Source organism: Microtus pennsylvanicus, chromosome 7, assembly GCF_037038515.1.
Source record: "Microtus pennsylvanicus isolate mMicPen1 chromosome 7, mMicPen1.hap1, whole genome shotgun sequence".
NCBI classification, from domain to species: domain Eukaryota; kingdom Metazoa; phylum Chordata; class Mammalia; order Rodentia; family Cricetidae; genus Microtus; species Microtus pennsylvanicus.
The window spans coordinates 67,465,729-67,485,277 of record NC_134585.1 but is presented as its reverse complement, the minus strand read 5'-3'; the positions used below and the strand labels follow the sequence as shown (position 1 = coordinate 67,485,277).

At 50.9% G+C, this 19,549-nt stretch overlaps 1 protein-coding gene across 2 annotated transcripts in view; it reads left to right on the top strand.

Moving 5' to 3' along the window:
- Slc44a5 (solute carrier family 44 member 5) overlaps positions 1-19,549 on the top strand; it is a 263,585-nt gene that overhangs the window by 235,794 nt on the left and 8,242 nt on the right. For both annotated transcript variants that reach the window (XM_075981038.1, XM_075981039.1), the window contains 4 exons: positions 15,882-15,985; positions 17,152-17,225; positions 18,192-18,262; positions 18,380-18,468. In XM_075981038.1, coding sequence (XP_075837153.1) covers positions 15,882-15,985; positions 17,152-17,225; positions 18,192-18,262; positions 18,380-18,468 — 338 coding nt within the window. The remainder of the gene's footprint in view (positions 1-15,881; positions 15,986-17,151; positions 17,226-18,191; positions 18,263-18,379; positions 18,469-19,549) is intronic.

The window sequence follows — 19,549 nt, the reverse complement described above, 5'->3', positions numbered from 1 at the left end:
CAGCACACGCAGTCTGCACACACAGGCTCTGCTCACACCGTGTCTTCATACACAGCACACGCAGTCTGCACACACAGGCTCTGCTCACACCGTGTCTTCATACACAGCACACGCAGTCTGCACGACACAGGTTCTGCTCACACCGTGTCTTCATACACAGCACACGCAGTCTGCACACACAGGCTTCTGCTCACACCGTGTCTTCATACACAGCACACGCAGTCTGCACACACACAGGTTCTGCTCACACCGTGTCTTCATACACAGCACACGCAGTCTGCACACACACAGGCTCTGCTCACACCGTGTCTTCATACACAGCACACGCAGTCTGCACACACACAGGTTCTGCTCACACCGTGTCTTCATACACAGCACACGCAGTCTGCACACACACAGGTTCTGCTCACACCGTGTCTTCATACACAGCACACGCAGTCTGCACACACATATTCTGCTCACACCGTGTCTTCATACACAGCACACGCAGTCTGCACACACACAGGTTCTGCTCACACTGTGTCTTCATACACAGCACACGCAGTCTGCACACACACAGGCTCTGCTCACACCGTGTCTTCATACACAGCACACGCAGTCTGCACACACACAGGTTCTGCTCACACCGTGTCTTCATACACAGCACACGCAGTCTGCACACACACAGGTTCTGCTCACACCGTGTCTTCATACACAGCACACGCAGTCTGCACACACAGCTTCTGCTCACACCGTGTCTTCATACACAGCACACGCAGTCTGCACACACAGGTTCTGCTCACACCGTGTCTTCATACACAGCACACGCAGTCTGCACACACACAGGTTCTGCTCACACCGTGTCTTCATACACAGCACACGCAGTCTGCACACACACAGGTTCTGCTCACACCGTGTCTTCATACACAGCACACGCAGTCTGCACACACAGGCTCTGCTCACACCGTGTCTTCATACACAGCACACGCAGTCTGCACACACAGGCTCTGCTCACACCGTGTCTTCATACACAGCACACGCAGTCTGCAGACACACAGGTTCTGCTCACACCGTGTCTTCATACACAGCACACGCAGTCTGCACACACACAGGCTTCTGCTCACACCGTGTCTTCATACACAGCACACGCAGTCTGCACACACACAGGCTCTGCTCACACCGTGTCTTCATACACAGCACACGCAGTCTGCACACACACAGGTTCTGCTCACACCGTGTCTTCATACACAGCACACGCAGTCTGCACACACACAGGCTTCTGCTCACACCGTGTCTTCATACACAGCACACGCAGTCTGCACACACACATCTCTGCTCACACCGTGTCTTCATACACAGCACACGCAGTCTGCACACACAGGTTCTGCTCACACTGTGTCTTCATACACAGCACACGCAGTCTGCACACACAGGCTCTGCTCACACCGTGTCTTCATACACAGCACACGCAGTCTGCACACACAGATTCTGCTCACACCGTGTCTTCATACACAGCACACGCAGTCTGCACACACACAGGCTCTGCTCACACCGTGTCTTCATACACAGCACACGCAGTCTGCACACACACAGGCTCTGCTCACACCGTGTCTTCATACACAGCACACGCAGTCTGCAGACACAAAGGTTCTGCTCACACCTGTGTCTTCATACACAGCACACGCAGTCTGCACACACACAGGCTCTGCTCACACCGTGTCTTCATACACAGCACACGCAGTCTGCACACACACAGGCTCTGCTCACACCGTGTCTTCATACACAGCACACGCAGTCTGCACACACACAGGTTCTGCTCACACGTGTCTTCATACACAGCACACGCAGTCTGCAGCACACAGGCTCTGCTCACACCGTGTCTTCATACACAGCACACGCAGTCTGCAGACACAGGTTCTGCTCACACCGTGTCTTCATACACAGCACACGCAGTCTGCACACACAGGCTCTGCTCACACCGTGTCTTCATACACAGCACACGCAGTCTGCACACACACAGGTTCTGCTCACACCGTGTCTTCATACACAGCACACGCAGTCTGCACACACAGGCTCTGCTCACACCGTGTCTTCATACACAGCACACGCAGTCTGCAGACACAGGTTCTGCTCACACCGTGTCTTCATACACAGCACACGCAGTCTGCAGACACACAGGTTCTGCTCACACCGTGTCTTCATACACAGCACACGCAATCTGCACACACAGGTTCTGCTCACACCGTGTCTTCATACACAGCACACGCAGTCTGCAGACACACAGGTTCTGCTCACACCGTGTCTTCATACACAGCACACGCAGTCTGCACACACAGGCTCTGCTCACACCGTGTCTTCATACACAGCACACGCAGTCTGCATACACAGGCTCTGCTCACACCGTGTCTTCATACACAGGCACACGCAGTCTGCACACACAGGCTCTGCTCACACCGTGTCTTCATACACAGCACACGCAGTCTGCACACACAGGCTCTGCTCACACCGTGTCTTCATACACAGCACACGCAGTCTGCACACACAGGTTCTGCTCACACTGTGTCTTCATACACAGCACACGCAATCTGCACAACACAGGCTCTGCTCACACCGTGTCTTCATACACAGCACACGCAGTCTGCACACACAGGCTCTGCTCACACCGTGTCTTCATACACAGCACACGCAGTCTGCACACACAGGCTCTGCTCACACCGTGTCTTCATACACAGCACACGCAGTCGTGCACACACAGGCTCTGCTCACACCGTGTCTTCATACACAGCACTAGCGCAGTCTTCACACACAGGCTCTGCTCACACCGTGTCTTCATACACAGCAACAGTCTGCACACACAGATTCTGCTCACACCGTGTCTTCATACACAGCACACGCAGTCTGCACACACACAGGCTCTGCTCACACCGTGTCTTCATACACAGCACACGCAGTCTGCACACACAGGCTCTGCTCACACCGTGTCTTCATACACAGCACACGCAGTCTGCAGACACAGGTTCTGCTCACACCGTGTCTTCATACACAGCACACGCAGTCTGCACACACAGGCTCTGCTCACACCGTGTCTTCATACACAGCACACGCAGTCTGCACACACACAGGTTCTGCTCACACCGTGTCTTCATACACAGCACACGCAGTCTGCACACACACAGGCTCTGCTCACACCGTGTCTTCATACACAGCACACGCAGTCTGCACACACACAGGTTCTGCTCACACCGTGTCTTCATACACAGCACACGCAGTCTGCACACACACAGGTTCTGCTCACACCGTGTCTTCATACACAGCACACGCAGTCTGCACACACATATTCTGCTCACACCGTGTCTTCATACACAGCACACGCAGTCTGCACACACACAGGTTCTGCTCACACTGTGTCTTCATACACAGCACACGCAGTCTGCACACACACAGGCTCTGCTCACACCGTGTCTTCATACACAGCACACGCAGTCTGCACACACACAGGTTCTGCTCACACCGTGTCTTCATACACAGCACACGCAGTCTGCACACACACAGGTTCTGCTCACACCGTGTCTTCATACACAGCACACGCAGTCTGCACACACATATTCTGCTCACACCGTGTCTTCATACACAGCACACGCAGTCTGCACACACAGGTTCTGCTCACACTGTGTCTTCATACACAGCACACGCAGTCTGCACACACAGGTTCTGCTCACACCGTGTCTTCATACACAGCACACGCAGTCTGCACACACACAGGTTCTGCTCACACCGTGTCTTCATACACAGCACACGCAGTCTGCACACACAGGCTCTGCTCACACCGTGTCTTCATACACAGCACACGCAGTCTGCACACACAGGCTCTGCTCACACCGTGTCTTCATACACAGCACACGCAGTCTGCAGACACACAGGTTCTGCTCACACCGTGTCTTCATACACAGCACACGCAGTCTGCACACACACAGGTTCTGCTCACACCGTGTCTTCATACACAGCACACGCAGTCTGCACACACACAGGCTCTGCTCACACCGTGTCTTCATACACAGCACACGCAGTCTGCACACACACAGGTTCTGCTCACACCGTGTCTTCATACACAGCACACGCAGTCTGCACACACACAGGTTCTGCTCACACCGTGTCTTCATACACAGCACACGCAGTCTGCACACACATATTCTGCTCACACCGTGTCTTCATACACAGCACACGCAGTCTGCACACACAGGTTCTGCTCACACTGTGTCTTCATACACAGCACACGCAGTCTTCACACACAGGCTCTGCTCACACCGTGTCTTCATACACAGCACACGCAGTCTGCACACACAGATTCTGCTCACACCGTGTCTTCATACACAGCACACGCAGTCTGCACACACACAGGCTCTGCTCACACCGTGTCTTCATACACAGCACACGCAGTCTGCACACACACAGGCTCTGCTCACACCGTGTCTTCATACACAGCACACGCAGTCTGCAGACACAAAGGTTCTGCTCACACCGTGTCTTCATACACAGCACACGCAGTCTGCACACACACAGGCTCTGCTCACACCGTGTCTTCATACACAGCACACTCAGTCTGCACACACACAGGTTCTGCTCACACCGTGTCTTCATACACAGCACACCAAGTCTTTACACACAGGTTCTGCTCACACTGTGTCTTCATACACAGCACACGCAGTCTGCAGACACAGGCTCTGCTCACACCGTGTCTTCATACACAGCACACGCAGTCTGCAGACACAGGTTCTGCTCACACCGTGTCTTCATACACAGCACACGCAGTCTGCACACACAGGCTCTGCTCACACCGTGTCTTCATACACAGCACACGCAGTCTGCACACACACAGGTTCTGCTCACACCGTGTCTTCATACACAGCACACGCAGTCTGCACACACAGGCTCTGCTCACACCGTGTCTTCATACACAGCACACGCAGTCTGCAGACACAGGTTCTGCTCACAGCGTGTCTTCATACACAGCACACGCAGTCTGCAGACACACAGGTTCTGCTCACACCGTGTCTTCATACACAGCACACGCAATCTGCACACACAGGTTCTGCTCACACCGTGTCTTCATACACAGCACACGCAGTCTGCAGACACACAGGTTCTGCTCACACCGTGTCTTCATACACAGCACACGCAGTCTGCACACACAGGCTCTGCTCACACTGTGTCTTCATACACAGCACACGCAGTCTGCATACACAGGCTCTGCTCACACCGTGTCTTCATACACAGGACACGCAGTCTGCACACACAGGCTCTGCTCACACCGTGTCTTCATACACAGCACACGCAGTCTGCACACACAGGCTCTGCTCACACCGTGTCTTCATACACAGCACACGCAGTCTGCACACACACAGGTTCTGCTCACACCGTGTCTTCATACACAGCACACGCAGTCTGCAGACACACAGGTTCTGCTCACACCGTGTCTTCATACACAGCACACGCAGTTTGCACACACAGGCTCTGCTCACACCGTGTCTTCATACACAGCACACGCAGTCTGCACACACAGGCTCTGCTCACACCGTGTCTTCATACACAGCACACGCAGTCTGCACACACACAGGTTCTGCTCACACCGAGTCTTCATACACAGCACACGCAGTCTGCACACACAGGCTCTGCTCACACTGTGTCTTCATACACAGCACACGCAGTCTGCACACACACAGGTTATGCTCACACCGAGTCTTCATACACAGCACACGCAGTCTGCACACACACAGGTTCTGCTCACACCGTGTCTTCATACACAGCACACGCAGTCTGCAGACACACAGGTTCTGCTCACACCGTGTCTTCATACACAGCACACGCAGTCTGCACACACAGGCTCTGCTCACACTGTGTCTTCATACACAGCACACGCAGTCTGCACACACACAGGTTCTGCTCACACCGTGTCTTCATACACAGCACACGCAGTCTGCAGATACACAGGTTCTGCTCACACCGTGTCTTCATACACAGCACACGCAGTCTGCAGACACACAGGTTCTGCTCACACCGTGTCTTCATACACAGCACACGCAGTCTGCAGACACACAGGTTCTGCTGACAATGTGTCTTCATACACAGCACACGCAGTCTGCACACACACAGGTTCTGCTCACACCGTGTCTTCATACACAGCACACGCAGTCTGCACACACAGGCTCTGCTCACACCGTGTCTTCATACACAACACACGCAGTCTGCACACACAGGCTCTGCTCACACCGTGTCTTCATACACAGCACACGCAGTCTGCACACACACAGGCTCTGCTCACACCGTGTCTTCATACACAACACACGCAGTCTGCAGACACACAGGTTCTGCTCACACCGTGTCTTCATACACAGCACACGCAGTCTGCACACACAGGCTCTGCTCACACCGTGTGTTCATACACAGCACACGCAGTCTGCAGACACACAGGTTCTGCTCACACCGTGTCTTCATACACAGCACACGCAGTCTGCACACACACGCTCTGCTCACACCGTGTCTTCATACACAGCACACGCAGTCTGCACACACAGGCTCTGCTCACACTGTGTCTTCATACACAGCACACGCAGTCTGCACACACAGGCTCTGCTCACACTGTGTCTTCATACACAGCACACGCAGTCTGCACACACACAGGTTCTGCTCACACCGTGTCTTCATACACAGCACACGCAGTCTGCACACACAGGCTCTGCTCACACTGTGTCTTCATACACAGCACACACAGTCTGCACACACACAGGTTCTGCTCACACCGTGTCTTCATACACAGCACACGCAGTCTGCAGACACACAGGTTCTGCTCACATTGTGTCTTCATACACAGCACACGCAGTCTGCACACACACAGGTTCTGCTCACACCGTGTCTTCATACACAGCACACGCAGTCTGCAGACACACAGGTTCTGCTCACACCGTGTCTTCATACACAGCACACGCAGTCTGCACACACACAGGCTCTGCTCACACCGTGTCTTCATACACAGCACACGCAGTCTGCAGACAAACAGGTTCTGCTCACACCGTGTCTTCATACACAGCACACGCAGTCTGCACACACACAGGTTCTGCTCACACCGTGTCTTCATACACAGCACACGCAGTCTGCACACACAGGCTCTGCTCACACCGTGTCTTCATACACAGCACACGCAGTCTGCACACACAGGCTCTGCTCACACCGTGTCTTCATACACAGCACACGCAGTCTGCAGACACAGGTTCTGCTCACACCGTGTCTTCATACACAGCACACGCAGTCTGCACACACAGGCTCTGCTCACACCGTGTCTTCATACACAGCACACGCAATCTGCACACACACAGGTTCTGCTCACACCGTGTCTTCATACACAGCACACGCAGTCTGCACACACACAGGCTCTGCTCACACCGTGTCTTCATACACAGCACACGCAGTCTGCACACACACAGGTTCTACTCACACCGTGTCTTCATACACAGCACACGCAGTCTGCACACACACAGGTTCTGCTCACACCGTGTCTTCATACACAGCACACGCAGTCTGCACACACAGATTCTGCTCACACCGTGTCTTCATACACAGCACACGCAGTCTGCACACACAGGTTCTGCTCACACTGTGTCTTCATACACAGCACACGCAGTCTGCACACACAGGTTCTGCTCACACCGTGTCTTCATACACAGCACACGCAATCTGCACACACAGGTTCTGCTCACACCGTGTCTTCATACACAGCACACGCAGTCTGCACACACACAGGTTCTGCTCACACCGTGTCTTCATACACAGCACACGCAGTCTGCAGACACACAGGTTCTGCTCACACCGTGTCTTCATACACAGCACACGCAGTCTGCACACACACAGGCTCTGCTCACACCGTGTCTTCATACACAGCACACGCAGTCTGCACACACAGGCTCTGCTCACACCGTGTCTTCATACACAGCACACGCAGTCTGCACACACAGGCTCTGCTCACACCGTGTCTTCATACACAGCACACGCAGTCTGCACACACAGATTCTGCTCACACCGTGTCTTCATACACAGCACACGCAGTCTGCACACACACAGGCTCTGCTCACACTGTGTCTTCATACACAGCACACGCAGTCTGCACACACGGGCTCTGCTCACACTGTGTCTTCATACACAGCACACGCAGTCTGCACACACAGGCTCTGCTCACACTGTGTCTTCATACACAGCACACACAGTCTGCACACACAGGCTCTGCTCACACTGTGTCTTCATACACAGCACACGCAGTCTGCACACACACAGGTTCTGCTCACACCGTGTCTTCATACACAGCACACGCAGTCTGCACACACAGGCTCTGCTCACACCGTGTCTTCATACACAGCACACGCAGTCTGCACACACAGGTTCTGCTCACACTGTGTCTTCATACACAGCACACGCAGTCTGCACACACAGGCTCTGCTCACACCGTGTCTTCATACACAGCACACGCAGTCTGCAGACACAGGTTCTGCTCACACCGTGTCTTCATACACAGCACACGCAGTCTGCACACACAGGCTCTGCTCACACCGTGTCTTCATACACAGCACACGCAGTCTGCACACACACAGGTTCTGCTCACACCGAGTCTTCATACACAGCACACGCAGTCTGCACACACAGGCTCTGCTCACACTGTGTCTTCATACACAGCACACGCAGTCTGCACACACACAGGTTATGCTCACACCGAGTCTTCATACACAGCACACGCAGTCTGCACACACACAGGTTCTGCTCACACCGTGTCTTCATACACAGCACACGCAGTCTGCAGACACACAGGTTCTGCTCACACCGTGTCTTCATACACAGCACACGCAGTCTGCACACACAGGCTCTGCTCACACTGTGTCTTCATACACAGCACACGCAGTCTGCACACACACAGGTTCTGCTCACACCGTGTCTTCATACACAGCACACGCAGTCTGCAGATACACAGGTTCTGCTCACACCGTGTCTTCATACACAGCACACGCAGTCTGCAGACACACAGGTTCTGCTCACACCGTGTCTTCATACACAGCACACGCAGTCTGCAGACACACAGGTTCTGCTCACAACGTGTCTTCATACACAGCACACGCAGTCTGCACACACACAGGTTCTGCTCACACCGTGTCTTCATACACAGCACACGCAGTCTGCACACACACAGGTTCTGCTCACACCGTGTCTTCATACACAACACACGCAGTCTGCACACACAGGCTCTGCTCACACCGTGTCTTCATACACAGCACACGCAGTCTGCACACACACAGGCTCTGCTCACACCGTGTCTTCATACACAACACACGCAGTCTGCAGACACACAGGTTCTGCTCACACCGTGTCTTCATACACAGCACACGCAGTCTGCACACACAGGCTCTGCTCACACCGTGTGTTCATACACAGCACACGCAGTCTGCAGACACACAGGTTCTGCTCACACCGTGTCTTCATACACAGCACACGCAGTCTGCACACACACGCTCTGCTCACACCGTGTCTTCATACACAGCACACGCAGTCTGCACACACAGGCTCTGCTCACACTGTGTCTTCATACACAGCACACGCAGTCTGCACACACAGGCTCTGCTCACACTGTGTCTTCATACACAGCACACGCAGTCTGCACACACACAGGTTCTGCTCACACCGTGTCTTCATACACAGCACACGCAGTCTGCACACACAGGCTCTGCTCACACTGTGTCTTCATACACAGCACACACAGTCTGCACACACACAGGTTCTGCTCACACCGTGTCTTCATACACAGCACACGCAGTCTGCAGACACACAGGTTCTGCTCACATTGTGTCTTCATACACAGCACACGCAGTCTGCACACACACAGGTTCTGCTCACACCGTGTCTTCATACACAGCACACGCAGTCTGCAGACACACAGGTTCTGCTCACACCGTGTCTTCATACACAGCACACGCAGTCTGCACACACACAGGCTCTGCTCACACCGTGTCTTCATACACAGCACACGCAGTCTGCAGACAAACAGGTTCTGCTCACACCGTGTCTTCATACACAGCACACGCAGTCTGCACACACACAGGTTCTGCTCACACCGTGTCTTCATACAGAGCACACGCAGTCTGCACACACAGGCTCTGCTCACACCGTGTCTTCATACACAGCACACGCAGTCTGCACACACAGGCTCTGCTCACACCGTGTCTTCATACACAGCACACGCAGTCTGCAGACACAGGTTCTGCTCACACCGTGTCTTCATACACAGCACACGCAGTCTGCACACACAGGCTCTGCTCACACCGTGTCTTCATACACAGCACACGCAATCTGCACACACACAGGTTCTGCTCACACCGTGTCTTCATACACAGCACACGCAGTCTGCACACACACAGGCTCTGCTCACACCGTGTCTTCATACACAGCACATGCAGTCTGCACACACACAGGTTCTGCTCACACCGTGTCTTCATACACAGCACACGCAGTCTGCACACACACAGGTTCTGCTCACACCGTGTCTTCATACACAGCACACGCAGTCTGCACACACAGATTCTGCTCACACCGTGTCTTCATACACAGCACACGCAGTCTGCACACACAGGTTCTGCTCACACTGTGTCTTCATACACAGCACACGCAGTCTGCACACACAGGTTCTGCTCACACCGTGTCTTCATACACAGCACACGCAATCTGCACACACAGGTTCTGCTCACACCGTGTCTTCATACACAGCACACGCAGTCTGCACACACACAGGTTCTGCTCACACCGTGTCTTCATACACAGCACACGCAGTCTGCAGACACACAGGTTCTGCTCACACCGTGTCTTCATACACAGCACACACAGTCTGCACACACACAGGCTCTGCTCACACCGTGTCTTCATACACAGCACACGCAGTCTGCACACACAGGCTCTGCTCACACCGTGTCTTCATACACAGCACACGCAGTGTGCACACACAGGCTCTGCTCACACCGTGTCTTCATACACAGCACACGCAGTCTGCACACACAGGCTCTGCTCACACCGTGTCTTCATACACAGCACACGCAGTCTGCACACACAGATTCTGCTCACACCGTGTCTTCATACACAGCACACGCAGTCTGCACACACACAGGCTCTGCTCACACCGTGTCTTCATACACAGCACACGCAGTCTGCACACACACAGGCTCTGCTCACACCGTGTCTTCATACACAGCACACGCAGTCTGCAGACACAAAGGTTCTGCTCACACCGTGTCTTCATACACAGCACACGCAGTCTGCACACACACAGGCTCTGCTCACACCGTGTCTTCATACACAGCACACACAGTCTGCACACACACAGGTTCTGCTCACACCGTGTCTTCATACACAGCACACCAAGTCTTTACACACAGGTTCTGCTCACACTGTGTCTTCATACACAGCACACGCAGTCTGCAGACACAGGCTCTGCTCACACCGTGTCTTCATACACAGCACACGCAGTCTGCAGACACAGGTTCTGCTCACACCGTGTCTTCATACACAGCACACGCAGTCTGCAGACACAGGCTCTGCTCACAACGTGTCTTCATACACAGCACACGCAGTCTGCACACACACAGGTTCTGCTCACACCGAGTCTTCATACACAGCACACGCAGTCTGCACACACAGGCTCTGCTCACACCGTGTCTTCATACACAGCACACGCAGTCTGCAGACACAGGTTCTGCTCACACCGTGTCATCATACACAGCACACGCAGTCTGCAGACACACAGGTTCTGCTCACACCGTGTCTTCATACACAGCACACGCAATCTGCACACACAGGTTCTGCTCACACCGTGTCTTCATACACAGTACACGCAGTCTGCAGACACACAGGTTCTGCTCACACCGTGTCTTCATACACAGCACACGCAGTCTGCACACACAGGCTCTGCTCACACTGTGTCTTCATACACAGCACACGCAGTCTGCACACACAGGCTCTGCTCACACCGTGTCTTCATACACAGGACACGCAGTCTGCACACACAGGCTCTGCTCACACCGTGTCTTCATACACAGCACACGCAGTCTGCACACACAGGCTCTGCTCACACCGTGTCTTCATACACAGCACACGCAGTCTGCAGACACACAGGTTCTGCTCACATTGTGTCTTCATACACAGCACACGCAGTCTGCACACACACAGGTTCTGCTCACACCGTGTCTTCATACACAGCACACGCAGTCTGCAGACACACAGGTTCTGCTCACACCGTGTCTTCATACACAGCACACGCAGTCTGCACACACAGGCTCTGCTCACACCGTGTCTTCATACACAGCACACGCAGTCTGCAGACACACAGGTTCTGCTCACACCGTGTCTTCATACACAGCACACGCAGTCTGCACACACAGGTTCTGCTCACACCGTGTCTTCATACACAGCACACGCAGTCTGCACACACAGGCTCTGCTCACACCGTGTCTTCATACACAGCACACGCAGTCTGCACACAGGCTCTGCTCACACCGTGTCTTCATACACAGCACACGCAGTGTGCACACACAGGCTCTGCTCACACTGTGTCTTCATACACAGCACACGCAGTCTGCACACACAGGCTCTGCTCACACCGTGTCTTCATACACAGCACACGCAGTCTGCACACACAGATTCTGCTCACACCATGTCTTCATACACAGCACACGCAGTCTGCACACACACAGGCTCTTCTCACACCGTGTCTTCATACACAGCACACGCAGTCTGCACACACACAGGCTCTGCTCACACCGTGTCTTCATACACAGCACACGCATTCTGCAGACACACAGGTTCTGTTCACACCGTGTCTTCATACACAGCACACGCAGTCTGCACACACAGGCTCTGCTCACACCGTGTCTTCATACACAGCACACACAGTCTGCACACACACAGGTTCTGCTCACACCGTGTCTTCATACACAGCACACCAAGTCTGCACACACAGGTTCTTCTCACACTGTGTCTTCATACACAGCACACGCAGTCTGCACACACAGGCTCTGCTCACACTGTGTCTTCATACACAGCACACGCAGTCTGCATACACAGGCTCTGCTCACACTGTGTCTATATACACAGCACACGCAGTCTGCACACACAGGCTCTGCTCACACTGTGTCTTCATACACAGCACACACAGTCTGCACACACAGGCTCTGCTCACACTGTGTCTTCATACACAGCACACGCAGTCTGCAGACACACAGGTTCTGCTCACACCGTGTCTTCATACACAGCACACGCAGTCTGCACACACAGGCTCTGCTCACACCGTGTCTTCATACACAGCACACGCAGTCTGCACACACAGGTTCTGCTCACACTGTGTCTTCATACACAGCACACGCAGTCTGCACACACAGGCTCTGCTCACACCGTGTCTTCATACACAGCACACGCAGTCTGCAGACACAGGTTCTGCTCACACCGTGTCTTCATACACAGCACACGCAGTCTGCACACACAGGCTCTGCTCACACCGTGTCTTCATACACAGCACACGCAGTCTGCACACACACAGGTTCTGCTCACACCGTGTGTTCATACACAGCACACGCAGTCTGCACACACAGGCTCTGCTCACACCGTGTCTTCATACACAGCACACACAGTCTGCACACACAGGCTCTGCTCACACTGTGTCTTCATACACAGCACACGCAGTCTGCAGACACAGGTTCTGCTCACACCGTGTCTTCATACACAGCACACGCAGTCTGCACACACAGGTTCTGCTCACACCGTGTCTTCATACACAGCACACGCAATCTGCACACACAGGTTCTGCTCACACCGTGTCTTCATACACAGCACACGCAGTCTGCAGACACACAGGTTCTGCTCACACCGTGTCTTTATACACAGCACACGCAGTCTGCACACACACAGGTTCTGCTCACACCGTGTCTTCATACACAGCACACCAAGTCTGCACACACAGGCTCTGCTCACACCGTGTCTTCATACACAGCACACGCAGTCTGCACACACAGGCTCTGCTCACACCGTGTCTTCATACACAGCACACGCAGTCTGCACACACAGGCTCTGCTCACACCGTGTCTTCATACACAGCACACGCAGTCTGCAGACACAGGTTCTGCTCACACCGTGTCTTCATACACAGCACACGCAGTCTGCACACACAGGTTCTGCTCACACCGTTTCTTCATACCCCGCACACGCAGTCTGCACACACAGTTTCTGCTCACACCGTGTCTTCATACACATCACACGAAGTCTGCACACACAGGTTCTGCTCACACTGCATCATAAAAAATAATGAAGTGGGAAAAAAATTTGGAGCTCTTATTTCCTGATTGAATTTCTTTATTTTAGATAAAATGATAGCATTAAAGCAGGATGGTTTGGCAATCAAGTGGACATATAGACCTGGAATAACATGAGAATCCCACACATAAATTCTCACATTTAAAACTGTTTGATAGGGAACGACTAGTCAGTCTAAAGGTGATAGAGACATGGGAGCGCCCACATGTGAGTACATAAAGCTGGACCCATATTTACTGTAAATACAAAATTAACCCAATACACAGCAAAGATCTAAACACAGGGATAATGCTATAATACTTTTCGAAAAGAAGAATCTTTATGTCATTGGATTTGATGCCATTTCTTGATTTTACACCAAAAACACAAGGCAAGAGAAAGCAAATTGGACTTCATGAAATTTAGAAACACTTGTGCATGAAAGGAACGGCAGAGTAAAGAGACAACCTTCACAGTGGAGGAAAATCATTGCAAATAATATGCCAGGTAGTTTAAGGACTCGTCTCCAGAACACATGCAGAACTCCTGTCACTTGATAGCAAGCAGTGAAAGTCCAAAGTTGGCCCAAGGAGTTGAGAAGACCTCCCCTATAGACAAGAACGCTCAGCTAAGACTGTAAGGACAGAGTCATTATACAGGACCTACAAACCAAGGAGTTGAGAAGACCTCCCCTATAGACAAGAATGCTCAGCTAAGTCTGTAAGGACACAGAGTCATTATACAGGACCTACAAACCAAGGAGTTGAGAAGACCTCCCCTATAGACAAGAACGCTCAGCTAAGACTGTAAGGACAGAGTCATTATACAGGACCTACAAACCAAGCCACATCCTGATGCCACCACACACCCATCAGGATGGCTGTCAGAGCAACTGCAACAAACCGGCCGTGAATAGAGTGCGGGATAGAGAAGCTGGACCCTTTCATACAAATGTGTCACGGTACAGCCTCCATGGAAACAGCTACAAAATGTAAAATGCTAAAAACATAATTTCATAGAAACCCAGAAAACAACTCCCACATTGCTCCCCAGTATCCATGATAAGTATCTACCACAGCCAAAGGATGTGACCCACTCACGTGTCCGCTAATAACAGGGTAAAGAGTGCATTCCACTTCCGGTGCAATGTTAGTGCACAGAAGGGAATAAAGGGGTCGATTTTGAAGGCACTGTGCTAAGTGAGAGCAGCCAGATAAAAAAGAACCCTCTTTGTATCATCCTACTTAGAATTCCTAGGAGAAGCAACCCTCTGCCAGCAAGTAAAATATGAGGAGGATGGAGAAGGGTGGCTTTTGATTGGCCATTGATATCTATTTGATTTAACACGAATTTCTGAAAATGGCTAATGAGATTATTTTATGTCACTGTAAAGGTGCTAAAGCCACTGAATTATATACCAAAGAATGGCTGAAATGTCAACTTGGAATACATCACAGTAAAAAGTTGTGCCCTGTTTCCAATGTCCTCCTTTTGGGTCTGAAGGCTGTGGGTCGCTAACAGACTCATACACCCCTTCACAGAGGCGCAGAACAGCGTTTCCAAGTTCCTCCAGTGCTGCCTGCGGTGTTGTTTCTGGTGTTTGGAAAAGATGGTGAAGTTTTTAAACAGAAATGCCTATATCATGGTAAGTAGGCCACTGCTTGTTTACGGTGCCCTTGCTTTGCCCAGCTGACCTCATGTCTACCCTACTGCCTGGAGAGCATTCTGGTATCTTGTGATTGACTTTGTTACTGGGATAAGTGTGATTCCACGCCTGAATCAGGGCTACACTTTTCCTGAGATGTTACTACCTTTGATAGCTCATTTAAGGGGAAATGCTTGTGTTGAAATTTTCAAAGTGTGCTAGAGGCCCAGAGAGATGGCTCTGAGGGTAAAGGTGCTGGCTGCCAATCCTGACGAGCCAAGCTAGCCCTAGGTTCCACAGGGTGGAAGGAGAGAATCAAATCCTGCAATGACTTCTACAGGCAAGCTGTCGAGTGAGCACACACATATACGCACTTGCACAAATACACACATATATGTAATTAGACTTTAAAATGATAAACAAAAATGAAAGTGTGGTAGATTGAAATGGCGCTGTATGTCTAAAAATTATGTAAAAGGGAGCTGTTGCCCCTGGGTCCTTCCAAAGAGAAACCACCTTTCTAATAGAGGGATTTACATAAGTTTAGGGAAGGGATTAATTGTTTTACGAACTTTGTGTTAAAGAAGAGTGAGCAGTGGTAAGGCTTGGGCAAATCTCTAACTCATTTCCTGTGAGAATGTGCAAGCCTCTATGGAATTGAGTTTACACAGTAGACTCAGGAAACACAACTCCCTCAAAATGTGGAAACTGCACTATTTTACCATGTTTGCTTATTATCACAGTGTGGTGGGAACTGGGGCTGGGTTCATATGGTTGTGGATGGAGATGCAATTAATTTACCCACAGTGAGAAATAGTACTGAGCCTTTTAATCGGCAAATTTTCATAGTAGATAGAAGGTATTGGCTTTCCTTAGGAGTAATTTATTTTGATGACAATATTCAGTCTATTTAATAACTACTACAGTCAAATGTTTCAAAGATAGATTCCCTCATCTGAGACTTGAGGAGAAGGCCTGCCCCTACATACAACACTCGGCAAGTCTGTTAGTGGGGTCAAGGACAGAGAGCTCCTAGGCATCCTACTAACCTAAATAAAATGTTGGAAAGAAGTCAGGGTTGTTAGTGTGGAAGATGGCAGTGAGCTGGACTGTCCTGGGTGGTGTTTGTTTATGCCACTAACAAGTGTGTCAATCATCTTCTTCAGATCGCATTATATGGCAAAAATTTCTGTGAGTCAACAAAAGATGCTTTCTATCTGCTCATGAGAAACATTTTGAAGTAAGTAATCAGGCTGAGGATGACCATAGACAATCTGGTGAGACTTGACATTCTTCGCTTGTAGTTACCCAGGGTGTTGCTGGCCTTAGCAGCCATGGATGTTACCCTTAAGTTTGGTAGATTTTAGTCAACAGTTCTCTTCATCCACCTAGGTGGCTACATATTTAATTTTTATTGTCCTTTCTGCTCAAGAAGTTCTCCAGGTGGCTTACGTTAGCATCTCCTTGGTGCCCATTTCCTCCTCTCAAAATTGTTGAGAAATGGGTGTGCAGAGTCGGAGAATAAATTTACCATACTCAGGATCCAGGGTGCCTTCGCTACTCCCACCAGATGACAGTAAAGACCACTACCCAAGTTCTTTGATCAAGTTAACAAACTTTATGTTCTATCAGACAGGGCTATCTCCTAAATGGGGTTTAAGAAAATAGCATCAAACACAAGAGAAGGTGGGGTTTATATAGTTTTAAAAAGCTGCAAGACTAGGGTTTTTCAAGGGTTGGAGAATTTCCAGAGGAATTTTGGTTACGTAGAAACTTGGCTGAACATTTCAAAATTATCTGGCAGAACATCTTATCAGGGTGTTGGGAGCATGTTCAATTCCAGAAACAGGTTAAAAGCAAAATCAACTTGAACTTTGCTGCAAACAGAAATGGACTTGTTCTGACCTTACAACAAAATGGCTTCCATCTGTAAGGTGGAGTCAAGCTGCTCCATCACCTTAGGGAGTAGAGAGAGAACCAGACACCTTCATTGCTCATCATCCCACAGGGACATCATTCCAGTGTCCTCGTCTGTGAGTCTTGTTAGAAATAAGAACCTCAGGCCTGGCTCCCATGCTCCTGTCTTGCATTTAACAATTGCCAAATAAAATTTCACCAAATACACAGGAGAGTGAACCCGTGACTCTTTACCTGGTGTGGATTTCAAACACTGAGTTATACTTTCTTGTTTCCCCTTGATGCTCAGAGTCGCAGTTACGGATGAAGTCACTCACTTTGTATTACTCCTGGGGAAAATTCTAGTGACTGGGATTGTAGGTGAGTAGTGATAACAACATGGATTCAAAGCTGTAAGGAGTTTGGAGACTCCTGTGCCACAAAAATACCGATAGCCTTTCTCAGTGTATGATATCCATGTCCTGCTTTTTCATGTAGGTATCCTGGCCTTCCTACTCTTCACAGAGAGGCTGGAAAGGATTGTAGAAGGACCGACGACTTTAAATTACTACTGGGTACCTTTCCTGGTAAGAACTGGTGACTTAGTCACTTGGGGACACTGTAACAAAGCAATATAGGGTGAGTGACTTCACCAATAGAAAGCTATTCCTCCCAGTTTGAAAGGCTTGGAGGTGGCAGCTGGGAAAGAGGTTGATTCTTCACATCACATGCTGGAGAGAAAGGTGGCAGGCCCAGTCTCTTTGAAGAGGGGCACAATCCCTATATAAAGGTATTCCCACTGTGACCTCAGTGTTTCTCATAGCTCTTCCCATAGCCTTTCTCTTCAGTTCTACCACATTGGGGATTGTAGTTTTTATGTAAGATACAGGGAACAGTTCAGTCTATAGAAGCTTAGCATCAGTGAGTAAGAGATGGAAGCATAAGAAAAGCAAAAGGAGACAGAAACAGCAGAGACAGCAAGTATTACCGGCCTTAATCTGTGTCACTTGTCTCCTGCTTCTGATGTCGGGTTCCTTGGAAAGGACTGCTCTGTTGATAGGGCTGCACACAGAAGGTTTGCTGGGTACTCTTCCATGAGCTACATTCATAAGGAAGTAAAGAGGACTAGGCAGAGCAAGAGAAGCCAGCCCATAATACACTTACTGCTGTATCCCCAGATACAGTGACAGGACCTTCTGGAAAAGAAGCTGGCCTTGTGAATCATACCGGCAGTGTTAGCCAGGAGCTGATCCCCCATATGGGGCTCTAACTTGGATGAAGCGGTTCCCTGAAGGGAGTGGATGTCTATGCAGTGAAGCATCTGAATCTTCTCTGCAGCCGACATTCCCAGTCACTGAGGATGAGTGGATGAACAACTCGGCCGAGAGCCGAGTGGAGTCCTGCTAGACCCAGCACAATGAGCTAGCTCTCCTAATCTGTATGACATAAATGCTTCTCCCTGAGGTCAGGGCAGAGGCACAGAGAGGCTGAGTAACTTGAAGACCTAGGTAGCATATGCTCTTAACCTCCAGACTCTCCTGCCTTGATGCGGGAACTCAAAACTGAGATTCTTTGGGTAGGCACTAGAAATATCAGTGGACATGTGAACAAGGACATGTCTTTGTAATCTCAGGACCCCATGTACCATAAAGCCAAAGGTGTCTATAT